At 39.9% G+C, this 16,287-nt stretch overlaps 2 protein-coding genes across 5 annotated transcripts; one reads left to right on the top strand and one right to left on the bottom strand.

Annotated features, from left to right (window-relative positions):
• The first annotated feature begins 7 nt into the window (after positions 1–7).
• Positions 8–3,080, top strand: lyrm5a (LYR motif containing 5a). 4 transcript variants are annotated; one of them, XM_033614171.2, is made up of 3 exons: positions 8–159; positions 410–479; positions 567–3,080. In XM_033614171.2, the coding sequence occupies exons 2-3, from the start codon at positions 435–437 to the stop codon at positions 777–779; spliced, it is 258 nt and encodes an 85-aa protein (XP_033470062.2). In that variant the 5' UTR covers positions 8–159; positions 410–434; the 3' UTR covers positions 780–3,080. The 4 variants fall into 4 exon arrangements, with proteins under 4 accessions (XP_033470062.2, XP_033470063.2, XP_078021395.1 ...); XM_033614172.2 differs by having other exon boundaries at positions 19–132; XM_078165269.1 differs by having other exon boundaries at positions 20–159; positions 407–479.
• A 3,992-nt stretch (positions 3,081–7,072) lies between these two features.
• On the bottom strand, positions 7,073–14,344 carry slc5a8 (solute carrier family 5 member 8). The gene is made up of 17 exons (XM_033615185.2): positions 14,000–14,344; positions 13,596–13,715; positions 11,959–12,024; positions 11,799–11,850; positions 11,613–11,680; positions 11,461–11,499; positions 11,223–11,338; positions 10,614–10,754; positions 10,264–10,393; positions 9,094–9,182; positions 8,756–8,865; positions 8,592–8,659; positions 8,419–8,505; positions 7,976–8,193; positions 7,769–7,872; positions 7,546–7,634; positions 7,073–7,459 (listed from the first exon to the last, which is right to left on the bottom strand). The coding sequence occupies exons 1-17, from the start codon at positions 14,231–14,233 to the stop codon at positions 7,346–7,348; spliced, it is 1,845 nt and encodes a 614-aa protein (XP_033471076.2). The 5' UTR covers positions 14,234–14,344; the 3' UTR covers positions 7,073–7,345.
• Between the last annotated feature and the right edge of the window lie 1,943 nt (positions 14,345–16,287).

The following is a 16,287-nucleotide window of genomic DNA, read 5'->3' as shown; positions in this document are numbered from 1 at the left end:
CGCATGCGCGGTTATCTGTTATTATTTGCGACATAACGGAACGCCATACGACTGTGTGTAAGCTGAGCGGTTAACTGTAGTCACAGGAAGGACAAAGAAAAGGAGACGTCTCTTCAGTGTCACGTCGCTTTTGTAAATATACCCAACAAATGAACACATGTAAATATGAATGTACTGTTTAACTTGGCTGTTCGTAGAGTGTGTGTAGGTGCTAAATGCTAACTAACAAGCTAGCTGTTCAGCTGTAGCTAGCCAGCTCCAGAGTGGGTTGATAAGCAACTGTTGTCTTAATGGCTCTGGCTAATTGTAATGGTTGACTGGCTTCTGTTATCTTTCAGTAACATTCACTAAATGCTCCTGTTTCTGCTGTCATTGTCACCTCAGTTAATACTTTGCTTTGTTTCAGCAGTGTGACAGACCACCTCGTTTCTAACATGGCCAACCCTTTAAAGGGTGAGGTCATTCGGCTTTACAAAACAGTAAGTGATCAACACACACTTGGCACACAGGGTTCAGTTGTTTCCTGTGCTGCATTTGAATATAATGTCTTTCTCATCCTCCAAAAGCTGCTGTATCTTGGCCGTGAGTACCCCCAGGGAGCAGCTTACTTCAGAGAGCGCCTCAAGTCAGCTTTCATGAAGAATAAAGACGTGACAGACCCTGAGAAGATCAAAAAGCTGGTGGCCCGTGGCGACCATGTCATCAAGGAACTGGAGGCTCTTTATTTTCTCAGGAAATACAGAGCCATGAAGAAGAGGTATTATGACCCAGAGCCGTAATCACACACACACACCGGCAGCTGAATTGTCCTGCAGGCTGTGAGACACATACACAAAATGTTCTAATATTTGTCATATTATGCAACAGTGTGTTACTTTCACACCTCAGTTAATGAGATGCAGCTCACTTCACATGCTGTTCACTCTGCAGAGATGAGAAACTCCCAGCAGTTGCCCATACAGTATATGAAAAACAGAGTCAGCTTGCCTCACAAAGAAAATTGAAGGAAGTGCCAGAAAATGTCCACAATGAAGCTGTTACAGAATGTGCTTTGTGTTTATGTTTTAAAATCCCAAACATTGTACATAGCGTAAGTTAATATCTTGTTCAGAACAGTTCCAAACTGTGAAAGCCAAGGTGTCAGACTGACTGAATCATTTTGTACAATGTATATCCAATTTCAGTGTGTATATATTTATAAATACATGGTCAAACTTCTTGAAGAGTGAATGTACATAACTATGTATCAGTGCACTATTAGATAGATAACAAACAGAATTTTAAAACAGTGATGCCCTGTGTTATAATAAATATGAAATCACAGCACTGTTCTTCAACAACTTAACTGCTCTACTGCCATTTCTTTTATGAGATTACATCATAAATATATTTGTTCTTTTGTATCACAAACTTCTCACAAGATTTTTTTCACAAAATGTTCATTTAATTTTCAAGCCAGAAGGTCTGCAAATCCCCAATTTTCTTTATATTCCAATTTTCCACTTTTTAACCTCTTCGGAGGAGGAGTGCCTTCATAAAACCTTAGAAAAACGTGTGTAAAATGTTTATTTCCTGTGATATTATCTACTTTAAATTTGGTTTAGGTAAGGCTGTATCACGCTATGGTCTCATTGTTTTCCAGCTAATAGGTTGCAGTTATGGTCATCTGCAGGCAGTCAGTGTGTTCAGTCAACTATTACTCAATGACATGAGCACTCACAGTGATTCTGACTGTTGGCAAAAAAACGTCAGAGTGTTACATTTCAAATGAGACTAGGAATGTGCTCATACTCCAAGTGGTTCAACAACAGCTTTCAATTTACTAAAGGGCGTTTTTTGGGGAATTTTACAGGGATGGGATGAGTCTTATTTAAGGCAAGTAACAAAGCAGAACATGAATCAGAACATACCTGATCAAAATCTAACTCAGGGGTGTCAAACATATGTCCAGTGGGCCAGAACTGGACACCATAGGGTCCAATCCAGCCCACTAAGAGGTGCCAGGTTTCAGGAGCAAGTTCAATAATGTATTGCCTTATTGGTGTAAAATTCTTCTTCAGAGGGTTTTCCCACCCTGACCAGAATGAAGTTCTTTGACATAACAATGAATACTTACTGTGACCATGTTTAAAGATACTGAACATTGTGCAAAATATTGTCAATCAGCAGCTTCAGTACAAAAGAATCTATATCAGGAAATGTATTGATAAATGCACATGTAATGACTGTATGTATGTAAGTAGACTGACTGAATGTGGAAAAACTGAGACACTGTTGAAACTGCATTTATTTTTCTTTAGATATCTCAGGCTGTTTGTTTTGTAAAAGGATGAATGTCTACAGAATGTGCTTGTAATTCTTAACACAAAAAAACAGAAAATATTGGAACTGATGTTACTTATAGGCTGTATGTGGCCCATGAATTAAAATGAGTTTGGCACCCCTGATCTAACTAATAACTGAAGTGTAATATTAAACTCTGGATAGAAGTGATGTCACAATAATCTTATACAGCTGTTCCACATCTTAATTTGTACTTCTTTTAAATTCACATTGCCCTTATTTCAGCTGCAGATGCCAAATATTGCAAGTGATATCAAACCAGTAAGGTAATTTTGGTCCAGTTTCTTTCATACTTAAATGGCCTCTTGCTCTCACAATATTATGAGTGAATCATTCCTCACATACAGCCATACACTTATTTTTCGTCTTGGGGCTGTGGTTTGGTTGAGGCTTAAGTGGTCAGTGACAGAGGTCGGCTCATCTCAGGAGGAGGGGATCACACCTCACACAAGATCTGACAAAGCTTCTCATAGAGAAATAGAACATTAAATAACCTAAATTCCCCTCACAATGAAACAGGTTTGGTTACTGCATTTTCCATAGTTTTGGTCCCAAGGTTGGTTCAACTTGTACCAACATGTTGCACCTGGAGTATTGGATACCGTATTATTCCAAAACATCAGGCAGATTTGTTAAACTGCATAACATGAGGAAAATATGTAATATGTCATAATGATGAATATTGCAATAATGATATTACTTACAATAAATAAACAGATATTAAAGTGTAATCAGTTCTGCCTTTCTGCTGCTTTCAGTGTGCTGCTAAAATATAACAAATGGCTTGTTGAATTAAAAAAATAAAAGGACATTTTTATACAGCCTTCTTTTCCAGCTTCCAGCTGCTGTAATGAAACAGTTTAATTGTGAATAGCCCAAACAACATCATTCTTTCATAAATCTGTCTATGTAGTACTGTCATTACAGCACCATCCAGCTTTACTGGAACACATCAATATACACCACAGCCTTCAGACCACCCTGTAAAAATGTAGACCACAATCAGGTGTTATAATAATACCTCTATTTAAATCCAGGTATCAAAGTAAACCTCAACTAATCAGGTGAATTCACTTAGCAAAGTAGGTTTAGGTGCCTTTGTGTGAGGTGTACATCTTTAGTTGACTGAAACCAACATAGTTTCATTTAAAGATCAATGATGATTCCAGTGTAGAGGATTTGTGGCAAAGAGAGACAAGTAGTACAGATATAATAAAAAAAACCTTAAGGTGTCAGATTTGTTGTTTGACCCACAGAGGTCAAAGCCTTGTCATTATTAAGAGGTTTCTTACTCACTGGACAATAACAGTTCAGAGACATGGAATAGACAGAAGAATACAACATAAAGGCTGTAATGCTGTTATTGTACATCAGAGTTGTGTTCAATTCAAATCAGGAAGGAATTTTGAAGTCAGAATCCCAGAAGTTTTATCAAAGCTGACAAATATTTTTCTAGCATTATATTTGATTTTAAGTTCCTTTTTTTTAAAAAAAAAAAACAACTTTAAAACCTGACCGCTGGTCTCACTTTACTCATGAACACTAACAGAAAATATCAAAACTCCACTCCATGGTAAAAGTCCCACATCAGTTTAATGATAAAATATTTTTCTCACTGGGGTTCCCCAAGGAGCATTGCTTGGTCCCCTACTTTTTATGGAAGGTAAGATATTTTATACACTGTATATTTATTATCCTTCATCCACCATTGCTCATATCTCTTAGTTGATAAACTCTGCTACTGAGCCAATCTAGAGCACCCCACGGTCTCCACAAATTACATTCTACATTAATGGATGGATTACTGAATGGGCCTACAGGGCACAGGCCCAGGGGACAAAAGTGTCAGGACCCCCTGGCCTTCACCTGTAAAATATCTGTCAAATAAACGTGCTGACAAAGAAGAGACTCAAATCTACACAAAGACACATAAAACAATTTTCAAAGAGACAAAATGACCAAAAAGGAACCACAAAATGACTACAAAGCAAAACAGCTGCAAAAGGACTCACAACAGTTCAGACAACGGGCAAAAAAACCACAAAGAGACACAAAATAAATACGAAGATACTCAAAATGACTACATAAGCAACCACAGATGCAAAAAAACCTACAGAGAGACATAGAATGACCCTAAAGGAAACAAAACCACAGAGAGATGCATAATGACTACAGAGACATGCAATGAACAAGAAGAGGCTAAACATCTATAAAGTCTGTGTGTCTTGCTCCTATGTAGGAGAGGTGATGGAGCTTTCTGTGTGTCTGTGCCAAGGGGCCTATTGTGTCATAATCCGCCTATGTCTACAACCCACCCTCTTTATTTCTATTATAATTTACCTCTTAATTTAACCAGGTTTTATGTAAAGAGAATGAACATATTCCTACTGCAAAACATCATAGAACCACACACTCAACAAACCACACTCACCTCATAAGCTCTGGTGATGGTGAGCCAGTAATAGTCAGGGAGACAGACCTCACATGTGACCACTATTGTCACTGCATTATAGAGACCCGCAGTGGTACACCTACAGATCTGGGGTGTTTTCAGTTAACAAATAATGAGTAATACTCAGCAGTTTCGGCTAAAATTAAAGCTACTTTGTGACAGAAAGCATTCAGCTTTCATTCAGGTGCAAACAGCCAGGCTGGTGAAAACGTCTCACCCCATTGATGAAGGTTTTTCTTATTAAATAAAAGCATACAGTGGGCTGGATCAGAAACATAATGACCTGTCAGGAGGAGAATAGTTTTTCATTTGGCCCCCAGTTGGGTTGTCCAGCACTACAGTGGCTAACAAGTATCTGGCGGTCAGGGACAGGGAGACAGGCCGAGCTGTCAGACTGTGGTACCTTGTTAGGAAGCCCCCAGAGCTTCTCCATCCCCTGTTCACCCAGGTGTAGTAGACCCACTGCCAGCAGACGCCACCAGCATTAGAGGCAACACCAGAAGCTCTGCTGCCACAAGGGAGCCAGCTACCAGACATACCTGACATTTTGGTAAAGTCAGACCAAAACTTAAAATGAATGAGTCGTTCCTCATTATTTTTTCACTCAACACTGAAGAACAGTAAAACAGCCATGACACCATTCATCTTCTAAATGTGTAAGTTTGTATGTGTTTGTGTACACACACATATGGCAGATGACTAAAGAGGTATTAAATAAATGTATAGATAAATACAGTAATAAATAAAAATGTAAATAAGTGTATAAAGAAATACAGAATAAAAAATACCTAAATGAATACATGCTGAAATAGATACAGAAACAAAAGCTTTAGACAAATGTTAGGACCTCCTACTTTATTGACATACAGACACATAAATGCATGAATAAATAAATGTAGGTGTACAAAAATCCAGAAATAAATTAAACATATATTTATTTGTTTATTTATTCATGTTCTGTTTAAATATCAGCTTATATTTCTGATTTTATTTATTTTTATGCCTCCGTGTTGGCAATAGCTATGGCTGAAAGCATTATGTTTTTGGGTTGTCCATCCATACATCTGCCCCATTCTCTTGAATGTGATATCTCAAGAACAGCTCGAGGGATTTTTTATTTTTTATTTTTTTTTTCAAATTTGGCACAAATGTCCACTTGGACGCAACAATGAACTGATTAGTTTTTGGTGGTCAAAGGTCAAGGTCACTCTGACCTTGTCTGTCTCATTCTTGTGAACATGATAGCTCAAGAACGCCTTGAGAAATTTCTTCAAATTTGGCACAAACATTTACTTGGAGTAGAGGATGAACTGATTAGATTTTGGGCTTTGAGGATCAAAGGTCAAGGTCACTATGACCTAACATCCGTCTCATTCTCGTGAATGTAATATCTCAGCTTGAGGGATTTGTTTTTCAAATTTGGCACAAACGTTAACTTTGACTCAGTTATGAGCTTATTAGATTTTTGTGGTCAAAGGTCAAGGTTAGTGTGACCTCATATGTCTCATTCTTGTGAACATGATATCTCAAGAACACCTTCAGGGATTTTCTTCAAATTCGACACAAATGTTCACTTGGACTCAATAATGTACTGACTGGATTTCGGTGGGTAAAGGTCAAGGTCAGTGTGACCTTGCATCTGTCTGATTCTCATGAACACAATATCTCAAGAACACCTGAAGGGAATGTCTTTATATTTGACACAAACGTTTAAGCTAAGTTGCTAAGGTCATATTGAATACTGTTCTACTCTTTACAGTCACTGTATTGTCAAGGTCAATGAACAAAATGATCAAGCTATTAAAACTCTACACAACATACCTGCACCAGACATGATGTTATAAAGTGTAGCCTAGGTTCTCTGTGATTTCCTTCTTGCATCACTGAAGTCACCATTAACTATTCATCTTTATGATGTTATAAATGGCATCATTGTAATCCCTGACCATTAAGATGTAGGGTGGAGACACCTATTCTGTGTCAGCATATTTGGTTCAGGAGATATGATGCAGTATACATTATTCAGTTATGGTGGAAAGGAATGTGGCAGCCATGGCCACCACAAAGCATTTTTGTAATGGCATAATTTCTAAACATGTTCAGGTCCCCAAACTGTATGTGTGTACTAAATTTCATGCTTTTATGAATAAGGGAATTTTCACATATCACCTGGACTAATACACAACACAGTAAAATATCCTGTATCTCAACATCACCTGTAAACACATGTTCATATACATTGAATGGCCTAAAATATGAAGAACAAAAATAAATCCATCCAGTCGTTCATTATTTATTTTTAACATGTACAGTGAGAGGTGGACAGGTTATCAACATATAACAGGGCTAACACACACAGACTCATACACTCATATTCATACATATAGGCAGTTAAGATGAGCCTGACCTGCATGTATTTGAAGTGTGAGAGAAAACTTAGCCAAACACAGGAAAAAACATGCAAATTCCACACAGACTTTTTCTGTAATTCAAGTTCATTGACAATTCTTGCATTAGACCAGAAATTACATAACAAACATTAGTTTAATTTCAAGTAGGAATGCTGCCTTTTGTTAAGTCCAGCTCAACGTCACAGAAAGCAGGATTAGTGCTGCCAGTTTTCTTCTCTCTGTCCCTCGTCAGGTTGAGCTCTCGTCTCATGACCTCAAAAGGGAAGAGCACAAAGCAAAAAGTCAGCAGCTGTTACTAGTGAATGGCATTTGATATTTCTTCACTGCTGCAGCACTTACTCTGTCTTTGAAACACCTGAACAGGTGATAAAGGGAAGTGTCTTCTTTCTTTAATGTAAGCTTAGATTCTGCCCTTAGCTTCAAGCCTCCTGAGATGTACATAGAGATCACAAAGGTCCACAATAAAAATTTTGAACCTCACAAAATAGAACAAGGAGATCTGATTTTATAACCTTGTTAAGTACTAAAATGTAAATTATGCAACAAAATATGTGTTATTTACCTGTGATCAGGCTAACCAACAGTCCCACACTGATAGTTATTAAGGTTCCAATGGGACTGAAGTAAAGGTAGGACAATGAGTACCAGCTATTTGCCAGCAGAGGCCTGCAGGTGGGAGGAAACAGTACATGGTCAGAACATTATGTACAAGGTATGAAATCTTACTGGAAAGAACTATGACAGTTAGGATACTAAACTACACATTTACTTGGCATCAATGTCATGTACTGGGGCTGTGTTGATGGAGGTTGGCTGTGTTGGCAGAACGGTGGAGGTGAAGTTGATGCTGTCCGTGGTGGTGAAGTTACAGCCCTCAGTGGTCAGTGACAGAGGTCGGGTCATCTCAGGAGGGGGAGGGTATATTTGGGCTCCGATGCCCACCCAGAGAGCCACAGCCAACCCTGACACAAGTCCTGACAATGCTCCCTAGAAGACATTTCAGTCACTCAAAATGGTAAGATGTCCTTTTGGGGGAAGGAACGTATAACTGGTATACAGATGTTTTTAAGGGGTGGTAAGAAAGAAAGTGCTGTGATGTATAATTTAGGGAGTGGCACTGCTAATCCATAAAATAAATATTAAAATATTTCAGAGAAAAACATTACTTTTTATTATTAGCATTATTAAAATTACAAATGTGGACAGGCTTACTTTGGAGTTCGCAAATGGACAGAGGATACCCAATGTAAACACACCAAGTAATGGACCTCCTATGATCCCAAATATACTGATGGCTGCCTGTATAAAGAAACACATATGAGTCAAGTTGCATAATAAATCGTAAACCCCAGGCAGAGCCTCTGGCCAAAGATTTTGCACTATACCTGCAAGATCCCTCCCATGAGTGAAGCCAGTCCAGCCATTCCAATGCATAAAACCCCATATGAAAGACCTGCAAATAACATTAGGGATTTGATTAGATATTTAACCACCTGATGTCAAACTACTTATTAATCTGAAACAATGTAAATAAGGATAATCCACTCACTCATTCCCTTGGATATCCAGGACAGGTGTTTCTCAGACATGTTAGTGTACGGTTTGATCAGGTCCTCCACTGTCACTGCAGCCAGTGCATTGATGCTGGAGGACACTGTGCTGGGGGTTGATATAACCACAAAATCACTCACAATTTAGCCAAAGAAGGACCTTCGTACAAATACCTTGAATAAATGGATGCAAGGTTAATAATAATTTCGTAGTACTGAATATGAGCTGACATGCTGATCAAAGACATTAGAGATGATAAGATGAAACAGACATAATCTCCCTGTGTAAGTTTGCTCTGTTGAGTGAAACAACTTAAATGCTAAGTACTGTATTAACCTGAGAGATCCGCTATATGCAGCTGCAACAAACAGTCCAGGAAGGCCAGGATGGTTTCCCAAGATGTCCATCACCAAATACGGCATCAGCTACAGAGGCAGAGTGAGACTGGATTAACATATGTGATCAGGAGACTTGGAGCCTCACAATGCATACAAGTATTCATACATACAAACATATATACTCCATTGCCACATGCATAACATAAACCTGGCTTAGATGTTAAAAAGAAGCTAAGTTAAGGTTATGTATACATATATATATATAACCCCGGTATAACCCCGGTTCTCTGATAAGCACGAGTGAGTGTCTCATTATGGGGAACGCCTCTTGTGTGACCTCACCAGAAGCTCAAATAACATTACGCCAGCCCTAACTGGCTGGTACTAGTGACACATATGTCAGGAGGGGATGGCACCCTCCTCCTATATATTGGGCTGGCATAGGGTAAGTCGTCATTCAAAACAAGCTCACCTCTTCCTCGCTTCCGTAGCAAGGAGGGTGGTCTGGTGAGACTAGTCTCGCTCACCAGACCTTTCTCAAGAAAAGAAAGGTCTGGCTGGGCCGACTCTCACTTTAAGATTGGAGAAAAAAACGCCCCAGCTGCTTGTATTTCTTTCAACCAATCACAATCGTTCTGGGCGGTGCCACAGCAACGGTGCGCTTACAAAAATATTGCCGGGGGGAAACAGGTTTTGGTGTAACACGCCCACAAAAATATCGCCTACAGGACGCGAACCATGGCAGAAAAATGGCTACATCCCCGTAAGATCAAACACCGCAAAAGTTAGTAAAGGACGTGTTGAAAACGGTTGAAAACTGCTACACAACCGGAGGTGGTAGGGCGGGACTTCAGCGGGTGGCTCGTCCAATGAGAGGCTGACCTATGCAGCGAAATTCCGCCCACTCAGACTAGGTGAGACACTCATTCATGCTAATGAGAGAGCTAGGATTATATCCATAACTTTAAGATTTTAACAGTAAGATAACTGTCCCAGCAAATATTGTGGTATCACGGTATTACAGATATTATATGATTATCAGTCAGAATGACCCTTTAAGGAATGAAAACAGAGGGGTTATTTTTCGTTGAACAAGCGTTTTATTACTATAATTGAAACTGGAAACCATTTTGTCAATGGAAGTTTGTGTAAAAAGTCTCCCTTATACCTGATCGGGAGCAGAAACCAGTCCAGCGGTCCATGGGTCACAGTTCTTAAAGACTGAGAAGAGACACATTCCTGCAAACACTGAGCACAGCAAGATGGCGCACAGGCCCAACAGGTTGATGTACAGAGATCTGAAAATAAAGGAAGGAACACTCTCAGAGTAACAAAGCACATAGACAAAAAAATGCACTAACCCCTGTATGATTGATAAATGAGCAGTGGTACACCTGAAGTTAGTCGTTGATTGTTTTCCATAGAAATATGAGAAATATGCCAACAAAGAGCCAAAGGAGCCAATATTGCAGAGATTTCTACCCTATCACATGTCTCTCCTGCTAAAACAGGACTCACAGTCTGGCATGTGTGATGCTCTTGCAGGAGATGTATCTCTGAACCTGGGCCTGGTTGATGCCATAGATACTGACCCAGACAAATGTCCCTCCGACGGTTATGGTCCAAAAAGTGTGTCTCCTCAGAGGGTTTGTGTCAAAGCTAGGGAAATGGAAGAGGGAGACATTTTGAATTTCAGTTACAAGATTGTTGCCACAATTGTTTCATCAGACATCTAAATTCAGGGACTTGCTACACCATTGGTAAAGATGTTTATGAGATACTGAGCGCTGAAAGGATCCACCTTTTGTCCTCTCCAAATTCATTCATGCAACTTGTATTTGGTGTAGAAATGCAGTCTTTAAAGGATAGGTACAGCCTCTGATTTAGGACACAATTTGGGATTAAATGTTTCAGCACCATGGAGAGACAGACTGAACAAAGGGGTTTAAAAGTTTCAGCACCATAAGCGCAACAGATTGTTCCTCACAGCTCGAAGGACAGCACTGTATTTTAAAGAAAATACTAGTACTATCATGGTGTATCGACATGTACCTTTCCGTTTGAGTGTTTATTCTCTTCCTACTCTTAAACAGAGCCATTCAACGTTATATTTGGGCACATACTCACTCCATAAAGTTGACTCTTCCTCCTTGTTGTGAATCTGAAATGATGGGGATGATGCCACCTTGTAGGACCACAGACCTGATGATGACAGATAGGAAGCCTGCAAGCATGACACCAAGCTGGAGGGGGAACAACAACACTGTCACTAGGAACCATGAAAAAGTATGACACGTGCACAGTAATCTGAAGGAATTGTAGCAGTGGTGCCATACCAACCACTTGTTATGTTGTTTTTCTCTACCTGAAACACATCTGTCCACACCACCGCCTTTAGACCCCCCTGCAGAACACAAATAGATCCAGTAATGTCAAAACTTGCCACATAATTAAGACATGTATTACATTTTATTTTTGTGCTCAGCAGGACTCATTTGAGCAGATTTCGTTACATACCATTGTGCAGTAAAAGGTGCAGACCACGCCTGTGGAAATAACTGCACCCCACAGATCCATCCCAGTCACTGCAGAGAGAGGCACGGTTTCAGACATACTCAACTGAGCAACCAGCCTAGCAACTTCAAGTGCCCTCATCTAGGAATGTTTAATGAATCTGACCGCTGTGAGCTGAAACCAACATACCTTGGTTTAAAGCAAGAGCTGGGGCATAAATGACGATTCCAGTGTAGAGGATCTGCGAGAGTTATAATACAGACACCAGTGACCTTCGAGTGTCAGATTTGCTGTGTAAAACTCTCAGGTCAAAGCTTTGTTAGTATGTGTTGACTGGTTTCTTACTCACTGTCTGAACAATGAAGAGCGCAGTTCCCAGCAGTCGGGTTGCTCTGCTGAAACGCAGCTCCAGGTACTTAGCAGAGACAGAGAGGAACAGACAGTATATATCAGGTCATTACTGGAACAAACTGCACTTTTTTTGCATGATAATTCGAGAAGATATTACCCTGTCACCACATTCACCACTGGGCTCTTTTTACCTCTGCCTACTTTGGATCCAAGGATACCTTAAGGTGCAGTGCTTGATCTGATATCTACCACCCTCTATCTACCATTATTCATGTCTACTCCTGGACTGCCTCTAAATCACCCTAACTTGCTGCCCAAAATCTGAAAAATGGACAAAGAATCAGAGTTAAAACACACTTTGCCTGTGAGCCAAAACCTCTCAGCAATCCATCTTACTTATTTGGAGAGAAACACAGCGACAGAGCTTCCACCATAAAATTAACTAATATTACAATAGAGGAAAAAAAATTTTTAATAGAGCATACAGTAGGTGTTGTGCTTTATCTTCCTCCTCCTTAAAGGACTGCACCCAACAAATGATCATCCATCCATTTTCAACCGCTTATCCGAAGCCGGGGGCAGCAGGCTGTGCAAAGCATTCCAGACGTCCTTCTCCCCAGCAATGCTGTCCACCTCTTTCTGGGTGACCCCAAATTGTTCCTGGGCTAGACGCTACTTCTTTGTGCACCAGACTGTATGCAGAAGTGTTTTAAATTGTAAGGTTTAAACGATTTGTGCGGCACTGTGGTGCAGTGGTTAGCACAGCAAGAGGGTTTCAGGCTGGCGCCCTTCTGTGTTGAGTTTGCATGTTCTTCCCATGTCAGCAACAAGCCAAAGACATGCATGTTAGGTTAATTGGTCATTCTAAATTGCCCGTAGGTGGGAATGGTTGTCAGGTTCTATGTGTCAGCCCTGTGATAGTCTGGCAACCTGTCCAGATTGTACCCTGCCTCTCACCCATTATCAGGTGAGACAGGCTCAAGCTCCCACTACGGTTTTGAATAGGATAAGCGGTTACAGATAATACATGGTTTTAGTGAAAATACTTGTGTTTGGGTATTACTCAGCATATGACTGGATTTTTGAGACTTGGGTAATAATGCACAAATCATGTGAGTTTGTAAATGAATGTTTTGATATAGTTTTGCTGTTGTTAAACACGGCCCCCAATTACTTCAATTCATCAAGAATTTTCTCAGTTTTTGGATTCTTCGTTCACCGAGGAGGCATGTAAGAAAAACAAAATTTTCTTCCTGAGTTGGACATAACGCAAAGTGAGTAACTGATATACAAATAATAGTTTTGGGGGTGAAGTCTTCCTTTAAGCTTAAACTATACAGTAGCATGCAGACCTGCACACCATTAACAACCCGCTTCTGCTGATGTAGAACTACGCAAACAGGCAGTCTCACTCTGTTTGAAGAGGACATTTCTATATAATGTGCAAAATAAGAGAGCTCTGACGCCCAATCCGTGTCACCTTACCTGCACCTAACTCCATTTCAACATACCCACTGGAGCAAAGCCATATCAACTTCACACCATGACAAGGACGTGCTCTTTGGAGTGAGACATAAGCAGTCAAGAAAAGCCACACAAACCCACACACTAATCTAAAAACCAAACCACACTCACCTCATATGTGCTGGTGATGGCCAGCCTGTAAAAGACTGGGAGAAAGATTTCAGATGTGACCACCATCGTCATTATATAGGAGAGACCATAAAATCCAATACAGGCTCCGTAGCGGTACACCTACAGTTCATAATAATATGAGTTAGTGATGTTTTCAATGATTCTGGCAATGTCATCTACAGGAAACTGAAAGTGTCTTATTTTGTAGTAAGCACAGTTTGCAATTATGTGCCCATGAATTCTCTTTTATAATCTGATTAACTAGAAGGATCAGGGAAACTGCATTGGGAGAAGTGATGTATCTCATCCCACTAAAAAGTTTTCTTGCATTAAAACTCAATCAGACACACAATGACTTTTCAGGAGAGATGGTTTTTCAATGTGTGTCTTGGGAATAACCTTACCTCGGCTGGGTTGGATAGCACCGTGATGGCTGACATGAAGCTGGCAGTCAGGGACAGGGAGACAGGCAGGGCCGTCAGTCTTCGACCCCCCATTAGGAAGTCCCCTGAGCTTCGCTGGCTTCTGTCCGCCCAGGCAAAGTAGACCCCGACGGCAGCAGACACCAGGAGCATGAAAGCAAACACCACATAGTCTGCTATCATGAAGGAGCCAGCAACCTGAGAGTCTCCTGGCATTTTGGCAGAGGTCAGACCAAAACTAGAAATAAAACTTCTCAGAAAGTTACTCAAACTGTTCCATGTGTTGGAGAAACAGATCCCCTGTGGATGAATGGAAGTCTTGATACATCACCGTCTCACTCAACACTGAGCTGAGAGCAGGAGCACGGACCGAAACCTTTTATATGTGTGTATCTGTGTGTGTGTGTGTGTGTGTGTGTAAGAGAGCATTCCAGGCAGGTACATGTGGAGTCAACAGGAGAGGAGAATGAATTGTTCACCTGACCACAGGATTAACCTATCATCAGTTCAGACTTCAGACCCACACACACACACGCACACTGACTGACTCTTCCCAAAAGGCCTACAAGTAATTCCACGTCAGCTTCCTCCATATTTGTCCTATCAGCTCCCACTTGGTGACCACAGTTTAGTTTTTATGAACCTTTTTTAAGATTCCCTGTCTTTCACTTGTACCTAAAATATCTTTGCAATATTCACACTTTTTATATGTGCTTTAACACTCACAAAAAGTGCTCAAGTGGAGTGATCTGAGACAATACAAGTAGAGATAAAAGTATAAAATAAAAGGAAGAAACACCCCTGCACACATTTCTACTAACTGACCACATTTTGGTTTAGTTGCTGATAATCTCTCTGTGCCAGGAAATGGTCTCCACAAACTGTGTGTTTGTTTTTTAACTATCAGGCAAAAAGTTTCCCGTATTATATGTGCTATAACAGACCTCAGAAATGTACACAATTTAGTAATAATAGAGGGGAGGCAGCATTTGAGTAAACTGTGGTTTAATTGATAATTCAGGGAATGTAGGAAAGGTTTAGAAATTTGTGATACTAGATTTTGTGGATTTAGAAAGCGTTTTGTGTCAGAATTCTATTGAACAACTTGCCCTCTCTACACACATGGGTGTTTTAGCCTCTGTGTGGTATTCTCTCTTGATCCCATTAATCATTTTTGCTGGGTCAAACTGACATGGGACATGAAGTAATCAGCAAGATAGATGACGTGAATGCTTCACATTTTTTTCATCTCTGTGTAGTACAATTAGGAGCACCGCATTTTTGGTTCCACCATGGTCAGCTGATAGTCCAGTAGGTCTTGTTCCAGGCTTTATGATGCGAAAAAATACCACAGATGACGTTTTGGCCTCACAGGTCCTGAGTCATGTCCAACACCACCTAACAGGTATGAGGGTGTGTGTGTCTGTGTGTGGTTTACTTACAGGAAAAATGTAGTAAAGTGAGGAAAAAAAACTACAGAAGTGTAGGCTAATGAATTCACTTGAGAAAAAAAATCTGTTTTTTTTTTATTAACAAAATTATCTCAGAATTATGAGAAAAGTTTTCATGAAAAAAATCTATTCTTTCTGATTTTACAAGACTGTTATTATCTTGTTAATTCAGGAAAATAAGGGCAAATATATTTTTTCTGATGTGAATAAATTACTCTTCAAAAGCAGCCCGCTGTGTGGCAATAAAACAGTTAAACTTGAAGATATTGGATCAAACTGAACTACTCTACACCAGATGAAGGACATTAACTTGTAAGGGGCGTAAGTATAGACAGTGCCGTAGGTGGGGTTGCACTGGGGCTCACAGGGAGCGGGGCCCATAGAGAGAATGGGCCCTCTAACAACGTGTTGGGTGGAGAATGGGCCCCCATGAATGAATGCCACCTTGAAAATATGCCTGTGATCAAAGAAGAACTCTCACTGAAATTAAAAACAGTGCCATTTGCTATATATGCCCTTGAAAAAAAGCAAACCCATCACTGTCATGTTCACTTTTTCCTTTTTGTAAAATAGTCAGTAGCATCTATAATAATAGTATATGCTTATTCTCTATCTATAAATCAACTCTTCTATAAATCAAATATTTGATCATTATAAATCAGCTATTAAAAATTGTTGAATTAAATGAATAATTTCTTATTTTCTGGTATTTTTGTCAATGGTGAGTGCTAAACAGAAGATCTTAGATTCACAACCTTCTTTCCATTGTTTTTTGATTGAATTTAACTCAGTGTTTAAGACTGTTTTGGTTTGTATTTT

This window comes from Epinephelus lanceolatus, chromosome 23, assembly GCF_041903045.1.
Source record: "Epinephelus lanceolatus isolate andai-2023 chromosome 23, ASM4190304v1, whole genome shotgun sequence".
NCBI classification, from domain to species: domain Eukaryota; kingdom Metazoa; phylum Chordata; class Actinopteri; order Perciformes; family Serranidae; genus Epinephelus; species Epinephelus lanceolatus.
This window is presented reverse-complemented; position numbering and strand designations above follow the sequence as displayed.